This window comes from Panthera leo, chromosome D3, assembly GCF_018350215.1.
Source record: "Panthera leo isolate Ple1 chromosome D3, P.leo_Ple1_pat1.1, whole genome shotgun sequence".
In the NCBI taxonomy this organism is placed as follows: Eukaryota; Metazoa; Chordata; class Mammalia; order Carnivora; family Felidae; genus Panthera; species Panthera leo.
In genome coordinates, this window is record NC_056690.1 from 57520541 (window position 1) to 57536503 (window position 15963).

Below are 15963 nucleotides of genomic sequence, written 5' to 3' on the forward strand. Positions count from 1 at the left end.
TACATATGCTCTATACTCCTTCATACATATGATACATGTCACTAATTTTTTAAAAAGCTTCTCAACCCCACTAACATAGTAACAGTTTTATTTCTGTCTGTCTGTCTACCTATCTATCTATCCATCATGATAACAATGATTGGCGCAGGAATCCAATTGGATGCTGACTCCCAGGAGCTGTTGAGAAATACCGCTCCATGCTGATATCTTTACAGAATGAATCTTCATGCCTGCCTATTTCTAAAGGATGTAAGGGAAAACAATGGCTTTAGTATGTGGAGTCACCCAGAGGTAGAGAAATCTTCTAAGGGATTTATAGTGTTATATAAATATACATATGTGGATGTGACTGCGGTGGATGTGACTGCCTGAGTGCAGGGTCTTCCGTAAGAAGGCTGTTTGGTGTACAGGCTATTGTTGGTGATGACCATGCTAAAGAGAATCTCTGTGTTACAAAGAGATTTCCAAGACCTGGCCAATTATTTGATGCAATCAATTTCCAGGGTCATGACAATTCTTGTATACTTTGTGATAATGGACTTACACTTATATTGTTGTTCTTTTTGCGTGATGGTAAATCTGTCTCTAACCTTTGTTCATTAGGGATGGAGCCTATAGCGGTGCCTCTTGAGGAAAATGGTGAACGGACTCAGATTTGCCAAAGCAAGGTCTGTGCGGACAGGTGAGACTCTGCCATAGGTAAAAATCTCAGGTCCATCTGCAGGGTGGTACAGAGGGGGAAGAGAGCAATGCCCTGTAGATCTGCCCTCAGGTGCACTGCCCCCTCCCATCCAGTCTGCTGCCTCTTTCTCCTCACGAACTCCATGCTGACCACACTGCCCCCTGCTGTTGTTCAAACCTACCAAGCATGTTCCCTAGCCATTTAGGGATACCTGCTGTTATTTACAAGGTGCATTCCTGGTTGTACATTTGAGAGGAATGCTGTTTTCTGGTTAATAAAGAGGTAGTTAGGTCTCTTCTCAGATCCATCAGTGCTCAGATGAATGAAAACAGACTTCAGTGCGATCTCTCAAAGCATCGAAGAGAATGTGAAACTAAATGAGGTTTCATTCTACTCTTCCCTTTCTACATACAGACAGGCAGCTATTTGATCCAGGAAAAATTAAGGACATGTCTATCTTGTAATCCCAATGTAGGTTATTAGTAATTTTGCATTGTGGATTCTGGTGATGGGTAGATTTTAGAATAATTTTTAAAAATTTAAATTCTTGGGGCTCCTGGGTGGCTCAGTCGGTTGAGCGTCTGGCTCTTGATCTCAGCTCAGGTCTTGATCTCAGGGTCAAGCCCCGTGTTGTTCTCCATGCCCAACATAGAGCCTACTTAAAAATTTAAGAAATTAAAAAAAAGTTTTAAGTAAAAAAATTAAATTCTTTATACTTTAAAAGTCTCTAATATTAAAAGAGTTTTTAAAAAACTGGATCATTGAATGCACTTATACTGGTAACTGAGAGGCATAGTGTTCTTTCCACAGACCAAACCTATTATTCCATGTGGTCTGGCCATGAGGGAAAAGATTCGCTGGTGTGTAGTAAAAACCCAGAACGTATGTCTGGGGTTCAAGGGCTTCTTAAAGCAAAATATTGCTCTGGAAGCTCTCAAATTCTACACTTGATCTTAGCCAAAAGGCCGAGAAGCGATGGAAGCTCTCAAATTCTAAACTTTGTGGTATTCAGTGGCTATAATGGACATAAACAAGGTCTTTTAAGAGGAACTTCCAAAGCTTCTTATCTGATCTGAAGGCTTCGCATGAGCACCGGACCTTGGGTCTTCCTGTGCTTTGGGTATTCGCCTGCAGCTTCCTGAGTGCTCCCTTCTCTCTGGGGCCCAATACTGTATTTACATTACATTTAGTATTATATTGTATTGTATTGTATTATATCTTACAATTGAAAATATTTTTGCTATTTATATTATTACTTAAAGGAATACTATAGAACATTCACCACCCCTCCCCTTTTTTCCCCCAGGGTAAATACTTATAATTGTGGAGAAAAAATTTCAAGCTGGTTGTCAAGATTTTTTGGCCATCCATGTCAGTTGCTCAAACAAAGTTCAAACTTTCAAAGAAGTGCAAAGAAGCGGGTCAAAGGTATCACATTTCTGGTTGGTTCTTAGGGGACAGGAACTTGGGTTTACTCTTGCATACATCAAAATCAGCCCATGATTTATGAGTTCGAGCCCCACATCGGGCTCGCTGCTGTCAGGGCAGAGCCTGCTTCAGATCCTCTGTCCCGCTTTCTCTGCCCCTCCCTTTCTTCTCTCTCTCTCTTCCTCTCTCTCAAAAATAAAAATAAACATTGAAGAAAAAATCAGCCCCTGAAGTGAATTCCCAGGGTGACTTGCTCTTGTGCAGAAAGCAGGGTGGTCCACAGGACCCACGTGTGGTCTCTAGGATGACCCTGAGGAGGTAGAGGTGGGGTTCCACCCAGCTGTTTCGCCTCTGACAAGTGCTCTGTCTCAGTCTGTCGTGTTTAGAAGCACAATTTCATTGGGTTATATAAAAACACTGGTAGCTTGGGGGCGCCTGGGTGGCTCAGTCGGTTAAGCATCCGACTTGGGCTCAGGTCATGATCTCACAGTCTGTGAGTTCGAGCCCTGCATCGGGCTCTGTGCTGACAGCTCAGAACCTGGAGCCTGCTTTGGATTCTGTGTCTCCCTCTCTCTCTGCCCCTCCTCTGCTCATGCTCTGTCTCTCCCTGAAAACAAACAAGCAAACAAACAAACATTGGTAGCTTGCTATGTCCTCAGTTTGTATGTGGGAACGAGAAAACCTGGTTGCTGGTCTTGGCTCTGTCACCACATGCCTGAGAACTTGGCCAATGCGGAGCCTCTTGGTGCCCAGACAGGTGTAGACTTCAATGCCTTCGACTTATAAAAATGCTGGTGGTTTTTCCTGCCGTAGCTGTTGTGAGCTGAAGGGAGAGCAGAGAAGAAAGTACAGTAGAACCTTGGTTTGCAAGCATAATTCGTTCTGGAAACAGGTTTGTAATCCAAAGCACTTTTATAGCAAAGTGAATTTCCCCGTGAAATAATGGAAACTCAGATGATTTGTTCCACGACCCAAAAATATTCATATAAAAATGATTATAGTACAGTGATATGATACAAAATAATAAAGTAAATACAAAATATAAAGAAAAATTAATCTGTACTTACCTTTAAAAACCTTTGTGACTGGTGTGAGGGAGACAAGAGAGGAGGGTTATTATATAGGACAACTTTCATTGTCACTAACAGATGTTGACTACAGTACAGTATATAAAAAATTTTTTTAAACGTTTATTTATTTTTGAAGGAGAGAGAGAGAGAGCCTGAGTGGGGGAGGAGCAGAGAGAGAGAGAGAGACACAGAATCCAAAGCAGGCTCCAGGCTCTGAGCTGTCAGCACAGAGCCCGACATGGGGCTTGAACTCACGAGCTGTGAGATAGTGACCTGAGCTGAAGTTGGACGCTTAACCGACTGAGCCACCCAGGTGCCCCTACAGTACAGTATTAATGAACTCTTGTCAGGTACTATGTTTAATGTTACTGGCAATAAGGCAGCAGAGGAAAAGGTCTATATCTGCAGGCAGCCTGACCTAAATGAAGCAAAACATTTCTAAGCTTCCTCTTGTATGGAAAAGCAAAGGACTGTCCATAGGTGCTTTGAAGTGACAAAAAAATACGCTAGTGCCAGCTGTGGGCACCTTCCCACATTCTGAAAAATCACTGATTTCTGCCAAACACTGCAGCTTGAGACTGACCATCCAAGCATGGGACGTGATCACCCACAATCCCACAGTGAGAGAGAGAGAGAGAGAGGTTTGCTCATCTTGCGGAACACTCAGAGAACAAATTTCTCGCAATCCAAGGTTTTACTGTACTTGGAAGTTAACAGTACCACATGGGAAGAAGAGATCGCTTTCAGGTGTCTGCTCAAGTGCCAGCTTCTCAGGGAAGCCGGCTTGACTGCTCTCCTCAGGACCAGAGCCCCCACCTGAACCTCTGTGGTTCGTTCCCTGTTTTATTTTCTGTGGGGTGCTTTTCGCATCTGATAGGCCATGCATTTCACTCAGTTATTCTGTTTATTAGACTGTGATAGATTTTAAGCCCTAGGAGGATGGGGATTTTTGTGCACTTTGTTCAGTGCTGCATCCGCTGTGCTCAGAACAGCGTCTGGCACATAGTAGTTGCTCAGTAAATACTAGATGAATGAATGAAGGGGTCACTGCCACATTACTGATTTGTGTAAGGATGACCTGGCTTAGTGATTAGCTCCCAGAGAGACTGGCTTGTAAATCTGAGTAACATTGTGACAGTATGGGGACCAGTGACTGGATCTAGTGACCTGCACAGATGAACCCATGAATCCCTGAATACGTATGATAGAGAATTCAACGGATGTAAAATACTTGCACATTTTAGAAGTGTTGACAGTTTGTCATGTCATAAGTTGTGCAAGAATTTGAATTGCTGTGTGATGGAGAACGGGAATAAATGTATGCTGCTCTTACTGAGGGGGTGAGCTGATGGTGTTTGGGAGTGGGTAAGCTTAGAGATGTGATGAAAGGGGAGAGAGAGATGGGCACTCCGAGTAGGGACATGCAAGGAGTGGGGCTCGACGGGACCAGGGCCACCATCTAAATGAGTTGATAGAATAAGGCCCAATGGTTCCTGGTGCCTGCTGTATACTTGGGGCTCAGCTGGGTCTTTAGGATGCTGGCTGAGATTATGAAGCAACGGCTGTGGTCCTCCAAGATCTAAGTTTAGAGGCAACGACCTACCAGTACACAGTGACACTAACATAAAGGTGACAATAAAGGTCTATGCAAAGGGCATGGGTTGGTGGGGGGAGGTATCTTCTACACAGGGAGTGAGTCACGGAGGGCTTCAGGGAGGAGATGACTTTGGCACTGCGTCTTAACATGAGAGCAGGAGTTTTCTAGGCAGAGAGAGGTGGGAAGGTTAGTCGGGAGCAGTATGGCAGGCCTTGGCATTTCATGGGCCCAGAGAGGTGTTTAGGAGGGTTGAAGGTGGGAGGGGAGCCATGGGGGGGAGCTGGGGAGAAAGGATGAATGCTTGGCTTGAGGAGTCAGTAAGTGCTACCTTGTGGTTGGGGGCATTCATTGCAAACTCTAAGCTGAGGAGTTTCGTGATGCCACACATGTTAGAAAGATACTCTTGGTGCGATGTGGAGGCTGCTTCAGAGAGGGAGGTGAGAGAAGCACAGGGGCCAGGCAGGAAGTGGCAGTGACTGTTCTCGTGGGAGGTGGGGACCTGGGTGAGGCAAAGGTAGGTGCGGAAAGGTCTGTCCCCTGCATGATGCAGTGTCAGGGAGCGTCAGCTTGAGAACATTATACTTTGAGGATGCCTTTTATGGTGGAGACGTCCCTGACGGTCTAGGCCACTGGTCTTTGAATAATTTTAGGCTGGTACACCTGAGAGGAACCTTTTTAAAGCTACGTTATTTACACTGTCATCCAAATTGGCCAGTGGAATTTCAATATTTAGTGGTTTGATTTTCAAGAATATTCATTAAAGTATATGTAAGGACAAACTGTCTTTTGATGGTCAGGAATTTTCTTTCTTTCCTTTCCCTTCTTCGACTTATACTTCCATTCCACTCCCTTGACGGAATTTTATCTTAGTGTTATATATTGTATGCTTGAAAATCTTTTCTTGTTCACTCTACCATATTTATGTGAAGCCACAATTATATATAAATTGAAATGTATACACATTTTCCAAGTTTACAGTGATCACGAGTCTAAGTGTTAGGAGATCTTTTTGGTTGAGTCCCTCTTTAATGGTACACAGTTTATGAAAACAACAGAAGTATATTGTACATTTTGAAAAATAGTTAATGAACAGAAAGAGAAAACATTGTTGAAAAGGAATCTCTTACTGAGATGCCTGAACCCTCCCCCACCGCCCCACCCCTGCCATTCATTCCCGTATCCATGAATGAATGTCACCTGTGCCCAGAATAGCCCATGCTCAGCACTGATTCTTTTCTGGAGAACCCTATTTAAGTCATTACAGAGCTGGGGACTGAAGGAATTTGGTTAATGCACTGTCACTCAAACCTTTCTTCTGAGGCACATGACCAAAGCACAGGGATCTAACATTATGATGACTTAATCATCTGTCATGTGGCCACTTAATTAGGTTGGGCAGTTTTGTGTATAGTGAGGAATGGGAACCCATCTGACCTAGGGGAGGCTCATTCACCCAAGCTTTAGAGGCTTGTATTTTCTCAGCACAGACCCCAGGGCTTTGAATGGGGCTTTTGTTTTCCACCCTGGAGTTTTAGCCTCCATGGCAATGTGCTTTAGGAGAGGCGAGCCTTTCTTCTGGGAAGTGCAAAAAGGGCCTTTGCGGAGGGGGCCGGGATTCCACCTCCCTCCTCTGACAGAACCATTTTAGCAAAAAGAACATTTGGAAGTAGAGGATCTGAAAAGCAATTGTCTTAAAAGTATCCATTCTTGTGTGTGCTGGGTTCCACACATTTGGTTCGGAGACAGCTCGCTAGGCTTTGGCCCAGCTGACACTTTTTCTCAACATCTCCCGTGAAGACAGCAACGGCCTCCCAACGAATGGTCTGACAGAAAGTGCTAGCAGTTCTGGGCACGCTTGATATTTTCTTTCGCTGGCTTTTTCCCCTTCTAGTAGTTTTAAAACTTGTATTAGTTATTTCTGAAGTCAATATCACACACTTGCCTAAGGACAAAAGACAGCTTTCCCTGACCGGACTCAGACCTTCCTGGGCCTGTGGCTCTCATCAAGGTCCCGCTTTCCACCATCTTGGGGAAGCTCCCTATCCCTGCCTCCCTCTCACTTCTCCTTCTCTAAATGTTGCCTCCCGGTCTTCTTTGCTGGGGACAATTTCGCTTGGGCATTTTATTATTATTATTTTTCCAGATTATTAACAGCTCATTTTCTATTTCTGAGAGGTTTAAGCAATGCTTAGAACATTTTTATTATTTCCAGGCCACCATTTTTTTTTCCCTTATAGAAATCGTCTCTCCTTTTTAAAAATGCAAGCCAATGGAAGCAGGATTCGTTTGCATGCCGAGAAAGCAATTCTTCTTTTTAATTTATTTAAACTTTTTTATTGAGGTATACGTGACATATAACACTATATTAGTTTCAGATGTACAGCATAACGATTTGGTATTTGTATGTATTGAGAAATGGCCACCACAATAAATCTGGTTAACATCTGTCACCATACACAGTTAAATTTTTTTTCTTGTGATGAGAATTTTTAAGATTTATTCTCTTAGCAACTTTCAAATATGCAGTACAATGTTATTAAGTATAGTCACCACGGTGTACATTACCTCCTCGTGATGTATTTATTTCATAACTGAAGCTTGTATCTTTTGACTCCATCCCGTATCCATCCTGCCCACCCCCACCCCCTGCCTCTGTTCACCACCAGTCTGTTCTCTGTGTCTATGAGCTTGTTTTGTTTGTTTGTTTTGGATTCCACATATAAGTGAGATCATATGGCATTTCTGTCTGACTTACTTCATTTAGTATACTGCCCTCAGGGTCTATCCATGTTGTCACAAATGGCAAGATTTCATTCTTTTTTATGGATGAGTAATTTATATATATATATATAAAATGTACATATATATATATGTACATTATGTGTGTGTGTGCATGTCTGTGTGTATGTGTGTGTGTGTATTTAGCAACTTCTTTTAAAAATACCCCATCACTTTTAGATCAATCTGCTGGTTCAACAGCCACCCTTTCTCTGGTGAATGAAGCACAATATTTGCTGATAAATAGACCCAGTGTTTTGGAGCTTCAGCAGCAATTAAATGCCAGGTAAGATCCTTTGCCTTGGGAATAGCAGGCAGGTGTAACCACTTGACTCTGAGGGTGAGCCTTGCACCTGCCTGGGGAGTCGTGGAGTGCAGACGAGAGACTGAGGCCCCGAGAAGTTACAAAGCCCTTTGGGTCCAGCTCCCCCGTCTCTCTTGATGACTTCATGATGTTTAGCGAACCCCAACTCTCATTTTTAATCATTCCATTTCTTAGCACTTGCTTTAATGGAATTGAACTTGACCCAGTTTCATTGCCCATCCTCCCACCGCCCCCTGTTCCCTAGGAGCCTTGCCCTATTTCCACAATCATTTTGAGTGAAAAGGGTGGTTATGAAAGCTTTTAAAGTTATAACTGTAGATATTATATGTTTGTATCAGCAGATAGAACCGAGAGCACTGGCTGCTCACTTCCACCCGAGGTGCTGCTAAGGGCCCTGACGTATTAGCGGGTCAGCTCCAGAAAGAGTTAGTTCAACCCCCTTCGTTGTAGTTAGAGGAAATTGAAGTCCCAAGGGAATCAGACAATTAGGGCAAAAAATGGCCCCACTGTTATGTGACAGCTGTGTCAGTCTGCTTATTCCTAGCCCACAGGCCAGGAGAGGTGTGCACACGCCCGTCACCGTGAGCCAGGGATCCTGTGACTCTTACGTGCCTTGTGGTCTTGGGCACATGTGTGCACACTCAGAAACACGTACAAAGGTAGCTTAATAAAAATGACAAAGATGGGCTGTTTGTAGTGATTGCTGTTTGTAGTCGTTGGCAAAAACGTGCAACAGAGTTCCCTGGCCATGGCCTCGCTCGCTCTCCTTGGGTATAGAAGTATGGTGCAGCTTCATGGTCCCTGGGTGTTCACCGAGCTATCCCGGCATCAAGTGACACTCCTCCTCAGGGACCCAGAGCCCTGGAGAGAGCAGGTCAGTGGTTTTCTAGGGTTCTTTGTGTGGAAAAATAGGAAGTGGAGACCGGCTTGCTGCAATCCGGGTTCCTACCAGGAGGGGACCGTGTTTCCTACTGGGTGTCTGAGCGCAGGGCTGACAAGCAGGCAGTGGGTGTGACAGGTTAAGTGGACCAGCCTGTGCCTCGTGCCTGGGAGGGTCGCTGGGGGCTGTGGTTGCTGTATCTCTGTTCTACTTTCAAATTTGATGGACTCTATAATGCATATGCTGATCATATCTTTTTTAAAAAATTTATATCCAAGTTAGTTAGCATGTAGTGCAATAATGGTTTCAGGAGTAGAATCCCCTGATTCATCCCCTACATAGAACACCCAGCGCTCATCCCAACAAGTGTCCTCCTTAATGCCCCTTCACCCATTTAGCCCAACCCCCACCCACAACCCCTCCAGCAACCCTCAGTGTGTTCTCTATATTTAAGAGTCTCTTACGTTTTGTCCCCCTCCTGTTTTTATATTATTTTTGCTTCCCTTCCCTTTATGTTCATCTGTTTTGTATCTTAAATTCCACAGGAGTGGAATCATATGATATTTGTGTTTCTCTGACTAATTTCGCTTAGCATAATACCCTCTAGTCCATCCACATCGTTGCAAATGGGAAGATTTTATTCTTTTTGATTGCTGAGTAATACTCCATTGTGTGTGTGTGTGTGTGTGTGTGTGTGTGTGTGTGTGTATACATACACCACATCTTCTTTGTCCATTCATCTGTTGATGGACATTTGGGCTCTTTCCACACTTTGGCTCTTGTCAAAAGAGCTGCTAGAAACGTTGGGGTGCATGTGTCCCTTCAAAACAACACAACTGTATCCTTGGATAAATACCTAGTAGTGCAATTGCTGGGTCGTAGGGTAGTTCTATTTTTAATTTTTTGAGGAACCTCCGTACTGTTTTCCCGAGTGGCTCCACCAGCTTACATTCCCACCAGCGGTGCAAAATAGATCCCCTTCCTGTGCATCCTCGCCAACATCTGTTGTTGCCGGAGTTGTTAATGTTAGTCCTTCTGACAGGTGTGAGGTGGTATCTCATTGTGGTTTTGGTGTGTATTTCCCTGATGATGACCATGGTATCTTTTGAACATAAAACTTTCCCTTTTACAAAACACAAAGGGAATGTTTGTAACTTGGAGGCTAAATCCAGAATCCAAGGATTTTAGGACTGGAAAGTGCTAGCCCTCTCATTTCAGATGAAGAAACTGTAGTTCTCATTGCTTATGGGAGTTGCACGTAGTGCTGAAACTAGACTTGGTTATCCTGGTCCCGGCTTTGCACTCACCAGCCCCTGCTGGAAGGGGATTGGGATATTACAGCCTTGTCCTCCACCAGGGCTTTTCAGCTCTGTTTCCAGGGAAAATTCCGGGCGTACTTTGGGACTACCCCATCCCCCAACTTAAAAACATTTTTCTTTGTTGAAGCACAACAAAGCACAAAAATTGTAAGTACATATCTCAATTAATTTTTACATATATATATACCCATGTACCACTGCCCAGACCAATTAGAGAACATTTCTAGTATGCCAGAAACCTTCTTCGTATGCCCTGTCAGTCCAACAGAAGATCACCACTATTCTGACTCCTTTTATCATCGATCATTTTGCTTGTTCTTGAACCCAATATAACAGGATCACACAATGTGTTCTTTTGTTGACGTTTTCAGATGCTTTATTTAAAAAAATTTTTTTTTACATTTATTTATTTTTGAGAGACAGAGAGAGACAGAGCACAAGTGGAAGAGGGGCAGGGAGAGAAGGAGACACAGAATCCAAAGCAGGCTCCAGGCTCCGAGTGGTCAGCATAAGAGCCTGACGTGGGGCTCGAACTCACAAACTGAGAGATCATGACCTGAGCCGAAGTCAGACGCTCAGCTGACTGAGCCACCCAGGTGCCCCTCAGATGCTTTATTTTTTGTTCTTTTTCCCTTTGGTGCACGGAGGTGCAGAGAGCCATTTTATGGGACCTCATGGCCATAAACCAAAATCTTAAACAAGAATTACAAAAATAGTGAATGCTCATTAAAACTGCAAATAGTACAGAAGTTAGGAAGTAAATTTGTTTTTATGGAGATAAAGTTGACATACAACATTATATTAGTTTCAGGTGTACAATAGCATGATTCGTTATTTGTACATAGTGAGAAACAATCACTACAATAAGTCTGGTTAACATCTGTCACCCTATATAGTTACAAATTTTTTTTCGTGTGATGAGAACTTATAAGATGTACTCTCTTAGCAACTTTCAAATATGCAGTACGGTATTAACGACTATGGTCATCGCCCTGCACGTTATATCCCCATGATGTATTTATTGTATAACTGGAAGTTTGTGCCTTTTGGCCCCCTTCACCCATTTTGCCCGCTCCCACCCCTGCCTCTGGTAACCACCAGTCTGTTCTCTGTGGGAAATCAATACTGAAACCTCCCATATGTACGCATTGTTGCTTTATGGCATTCTCATATCCAAAAACAAAGTAGGAGCTCTTGGAACATCTTAGGTCCTTGGCAGTTAAGCCTGTTGACACTCCTTAAGCGCCTTGTCCAGACTCGCGACACAGAACTGGTCTTTTCGTAGAAGTTTTTTCATTTGACTCCTGTTCCCTTGGTTTCCAGAGTCCTTTGTCTCTTCAGCTAAGATCTACTTACTCTTTGCACTGCCTCTTGTGGGCCTGTCCATGGAGATGGGATCATCTCCCATGGAACACCATCAAGGTCTGCCTAACGGATGCGTGTCTGCTGGTCTTAACACTTGTGGTAGAAGCTGGTTCTGATCATCTAGGCTCGGGCCTGAGAACAGTTGATGAAGTCAGGCATCAAGGGCTAGAAATGTTGAATAATTGCGCCTCCATTGTCTGCTCTTCCCACTACCCCCCTTTTGGCATGTCTTAAACAGTGATGAGAACGGAAAGGAGGAATTATTCCCGATGAAAGAACTCATCTCACGTTTCCGTGCCAATATTATTACCAGTGGAACAAGCCCTTTTGAAGAAGAGACGTGGGATGAGATTTCAGTCGGTTCCCTGCGTTTCCAGGTGAGTCGGGGATGTTCAGTTATCCTCCCTCAAGGGTTGCCGATGGAGACTGACCTCCGTCTGTGGCCAGGATGGTGGCCTGGCCGGTGGCAGGTGGGAATCCCCTGTCTGTCTTTGACTCTGACCCGCAAAGCCTCAGCTGGGGGGTTTGTGACATCTGCATTCTGGGACTCCCCTTGGAAGGATCCATCTCTTATTCCCTGCGAGGGTGGCAGCAGTCAGTTGCCCGTGGGACAGAGAGAAGGTGCTCCTACAGGTGGTCAGGGCTCAGTGCCGCCTCCATCTCATAATTATGTTTGGGCTTAAACTGTGTTTTCTTAGAATGCTTGTGTCTATGGGAACATTCTCCTCCTGGAACCTGTTGCACTTTCCTGATGTCTGGTGCTGGTGGAGGAGGACCCAGATGTCTAGTGGTCCCTCAGTGTCCGTGGCCACCACTCTACCTTCTTCCCACACCCTGGCTTCCTGCCTTGCTGGCCTTTGTGGAGGAGCTTACAGTCAGAGAGGTGAAGCTGCCCCCTGCCCTCTCTCCCCAGGCTCCGGGCCCCCCAAACAGTGCTGTGGGCTTGAAAAAATGTGAGAAAGCCTTAGGCTAAAACCTACATTCTTCCTTGGAGACAACAGGGCTCCTGAGACCTGATCCCCCTGACCTCTCTAGCCCTCCCGTTGCCTGCCACACCATCCTTCTCTACATTTCCTAAACACGCCAAGCTTCCTGTCTCAACGTGTCCCTTCTGCTTGGCGTGTTCTTCCTGCAGCCACTTCAGGGTCTCCACTCAGATGGCACCTCCTTGGGAAGGTCAGACTCTTAAGCATAGCACCTGCTTATTCCTTCAGAGCACACGAGGGTGGGGACTAGTATGTTTTGTTCAGCTGTACCTCTAGGGCCCAGAACAGTCTTGGCCCAGAGTCAGTGCTCAATAACCATCGAGAGAATGAATGGACAGGAAAGATAAGGAATAGCTAGGGACAGAAGGATGGGTCATCTGCACAGAATGTCCTTGGTACTTTAGTGGGGGATGATATTATCTTAATAGTAATATTATTAATCTTGGTATACACCATCTACCTTGGGGCTATCTTGTGTCCCGGCTCTGCACTTGGAAGGAACACCACTGTGGTATCCGGAAAAGCAGCAGGCAGTCATTTAAATCTTCCTGGAAGAATGGTGGAGGTCTAGGGTTGTGGAGGGCACTTAAATTTCACGGCATGAAGAAGTCCCAAAGAATTTTTTTTATCCACTTACGTCCCCAAACCTCCTCTTATCCTGGCAGCTTTTCTTCCTTGAAAAAACAATCTCTTCTCTCCCAGACATTGCCGCCCACAGGCCTCTCTCTGGCACCAGCCCTCCTGCTGTTCCTCCTCACCCCTGCTTCTGACTTACTCTTCTCTTCCTCATTTCCTGTTTCTCTGTCCCTGCTGTGTCTTTAAAACACTTGCTCTTAAGTATCCTGCCTGATGCAGAGTAGGTATTAATACCTGTTGTTTGATAAATGGAGAGAAGGAGGAAGAAGAAAAGGAAGAAAGGTAGAGGAGAGAGAAGGAACTAGAATGAGCTTATTGTCACTGTCAGACAATTCTGACACTGTTGTCACTTGGCAACAATAGCATCTGCAGTTTGTCAGCTACCTGGGGCCATAAATACAAGTAAGATTCTTTAAGAAATTTTTCTGAGATGTTCTGCTCTCCTTAATTTTTATTAAAAAATTTAAAAATATTTATTTTTGAGAGAGAGAGAGACAGAGCACAAGGAGGAGAGGAGCAGAGAGAGAGACACACACACAGAATCTGAAACAGGCTCCAGTCTCTGAGCTGTCAGCACAGAGCCCAACGTGGGGCTCGAACTCACGGGCCGCGAGATCATGACCTGAGCCGAAGTCGGCCGCTTAACTGACTGAGCCACCCAGGCGTCCTAGTGCTTTGTTTTCTTTAGATCAGTGTTCTTAATAAACATTCATTAGTAAAAGTTAAAATATGCCTGCCCTTTGGCCTAATTATCTCACTTATAGAAATCTAGTCCATAAAATACACCTGTACAAGTATGCAGAGTTCTATTACAAGTTTATTTATTGTAATGCTTTTAGAAAGATGAAAAATTGAGGGGCACCTGGGTGGCTCAGTTGGTTAGGCTTCCGACTTTGGCTCAGGTCATGATCTCACAGCCCATGAGTTTGAGCCCCACATCAGGCTCTGTGCTGACAGCTCAGAGCCTGGGCTGCTTCAGATTGTGTCCCCCCCCCCCCCCCCTCTGCCCCTCCCCCACTCGTGCTCTGTCTTGCTCTGTCTCTCAAAAATAAATGTTAAAAAAAAAAGTTTGCAAACCAGGAGCCCCCAAACCAAAACATGAAATATGAAAACTTGGAGGCCATCAGAAATATCCATAAAAGGGAGATTGTTTAAATAAATTATGCTATATTCATACAGTGTAGTCCTGTGCAGGCACTAAAAAGTGTGAACTATAGTTAGTACTATGCCTTGCAAAAACTAAATGCTTAAAAGATGCTTGCCGATGATAATACTCAGGCTGAGGCTGTTACAATGCAAAAAGACTTAGCACATCTCTTTTAGAAAGTCATTTTTCACTGGGTATCATCAAATCATAAAAACTTTTATACCTGGTGTCTTTATAATCTCATTTAGAGAGGTCAAACCCCCTCCCACCCCAAGTTTTAAATCTCTTTTAGAAAGTCATTTTTCACTGGGTATCATCAAATCATAAAAACTTTTATACCCGGTGGCTTTATAATCTCATTTAGAGAGATCAAACCCCCTCCCCCCAAGTTTTAAACAGCAAATAGGGTTATGTGGATTAAGACCTTCACTGCAAAATTATTAACAGCTAAGAATTAGAAACCGGCTAGTAGAACTTGGCTTCATAGAACATCACCCCACAGGAATGCCAGGCCATCATGAAAATCTCAAGCCCAAGGATGAGGTAGGTGGTCTCTGTGTATAGACATGGAGGGCGCCCAGTGTGTATTGTGGAATAATGAAATCAGGGAAGACACCCCGCGGCCTCTGAGAGCTCTGGGAGTATGTTGCACGGGTGCATGTGTGGTTGTGTCCAGCTCCGAGCTGCAGTCTGGAGGGATCTATAGCCACATCAGCAGCACTTGCCTCTCAGGACAGTGAGGGAGGCCGCTGCTGAGTGCTTTCTCTTTAAACCTTTTTTAAATGTTTATTTACTTTGGGGGGGGGGGGCAGAGCGCAAGTGGGGAGGGGCAGAGAGAGGGAGACACAGAATCCAAAGTAGGCTCCAGGCTCTGAGCTGTCAGCACAGAGACTAACTCAGGGTTTGAATTCACGAACCGCGAGACTGTGACCTGAGCCTAGGTCAGATGCTTAACTGACTGAGTCACCCAGGCACCCTGAGTGCTTTCTTTTTTAACTCTTAAAGCTGCTCTGTATAGTTTGAGTTATTTTTCAAAGAACATGTATACTAGTAAACAATTTTTGTTAAATGCCAATGGATGAGAAGGCTAGAGAAAAATGCTTAAAAAATGATGGATGTTTTAAGAAAATTGATTTCTTCGCCTTGGTGTTTGAAAAAAGTGTCTGGAAAATATTTTTCCCTCTGCCAGCTTGAGAAACTTTTAAGAGAGCCTTTTGGCCAAAGCGACAGGAGTTTTACATGAAGTGCTATCTGTCAGGTGGCAGCTGGGGCCCAGGCCCAGGGCTGGTGGGACGTCCGTTCTGTGGGACGTCCATTCTGTGGGACATAGCTCTGCAGGGCCAGAGGGAGCCTGGCCTGGGAATCATAGTTTTCTAGGCAGAGGAGGTAGCGTGTTCTGTACTTGCTCTTGGAGGGCTTAGTGTTCTATCTTGAGGCAGTCTTTTTCCACCTCAGACATTCTCGTGCACGAGAATCCTGGGCGTGGCATCCTAGAAATAGTGTCTGGAATCCTCACCAAATCAAGCGAAGGGGCTGAGTGAGGCAATGAGGCCTGGAGAGGTCATAGGTCTGCTCAGTGTCAAGGCGAGTGCCGGGCAGAGCCCTGTACAGCACAGCCCAGCTGCTGGCGGAGGCCTGGGAGCCTTAACTTTGGTGCTACCTTGAGGTTGTATTTCCACTGGTTTAGGGCCCACCAGCCAGAAGGCGAGTGCTAGGAACAGGCCAAGACACATCAAGATTTAGCTGTTTC

At 44.7% G+C, this 15963-nt stretch overlaps 1 protein-coding gene and 1 pseudogene across 1 annotated transcript in view; one reads left to right on the plus strand and one right to left on the minus strand.

The window, feature by feature from the left end:
* Positions 1 to 15963, plus strand: part of MOCOS (molybdenum cofactor sulfurase) — a 55953-nt gene that overhangs the window by 36928 nt on the left and 3062 nt on the right. Inside the window, exons 10-13 of the mRNA XM_042911156.1 lie at positions 604 to 682; positions 1989 to 2110; positions 7736 to 7841; positions 11683 to 11821. Coding sequence (XP_042767090.1) covers positions 604 to 682; positions 1989 to 2110; positions 7736 to 7841; positions 11683 to 11821 — 446 coding nt within the window. The remainder of the gene's footprint in view (positions 1 to 603; positions 683 to 1988; positions 2111 to 7735; positions 7842 to 11682; positions 11822 to 15963) is intronic.
* LOC122204327 lies at positions 1580 to 1659 on the minus strand (annotated as a pseudogene).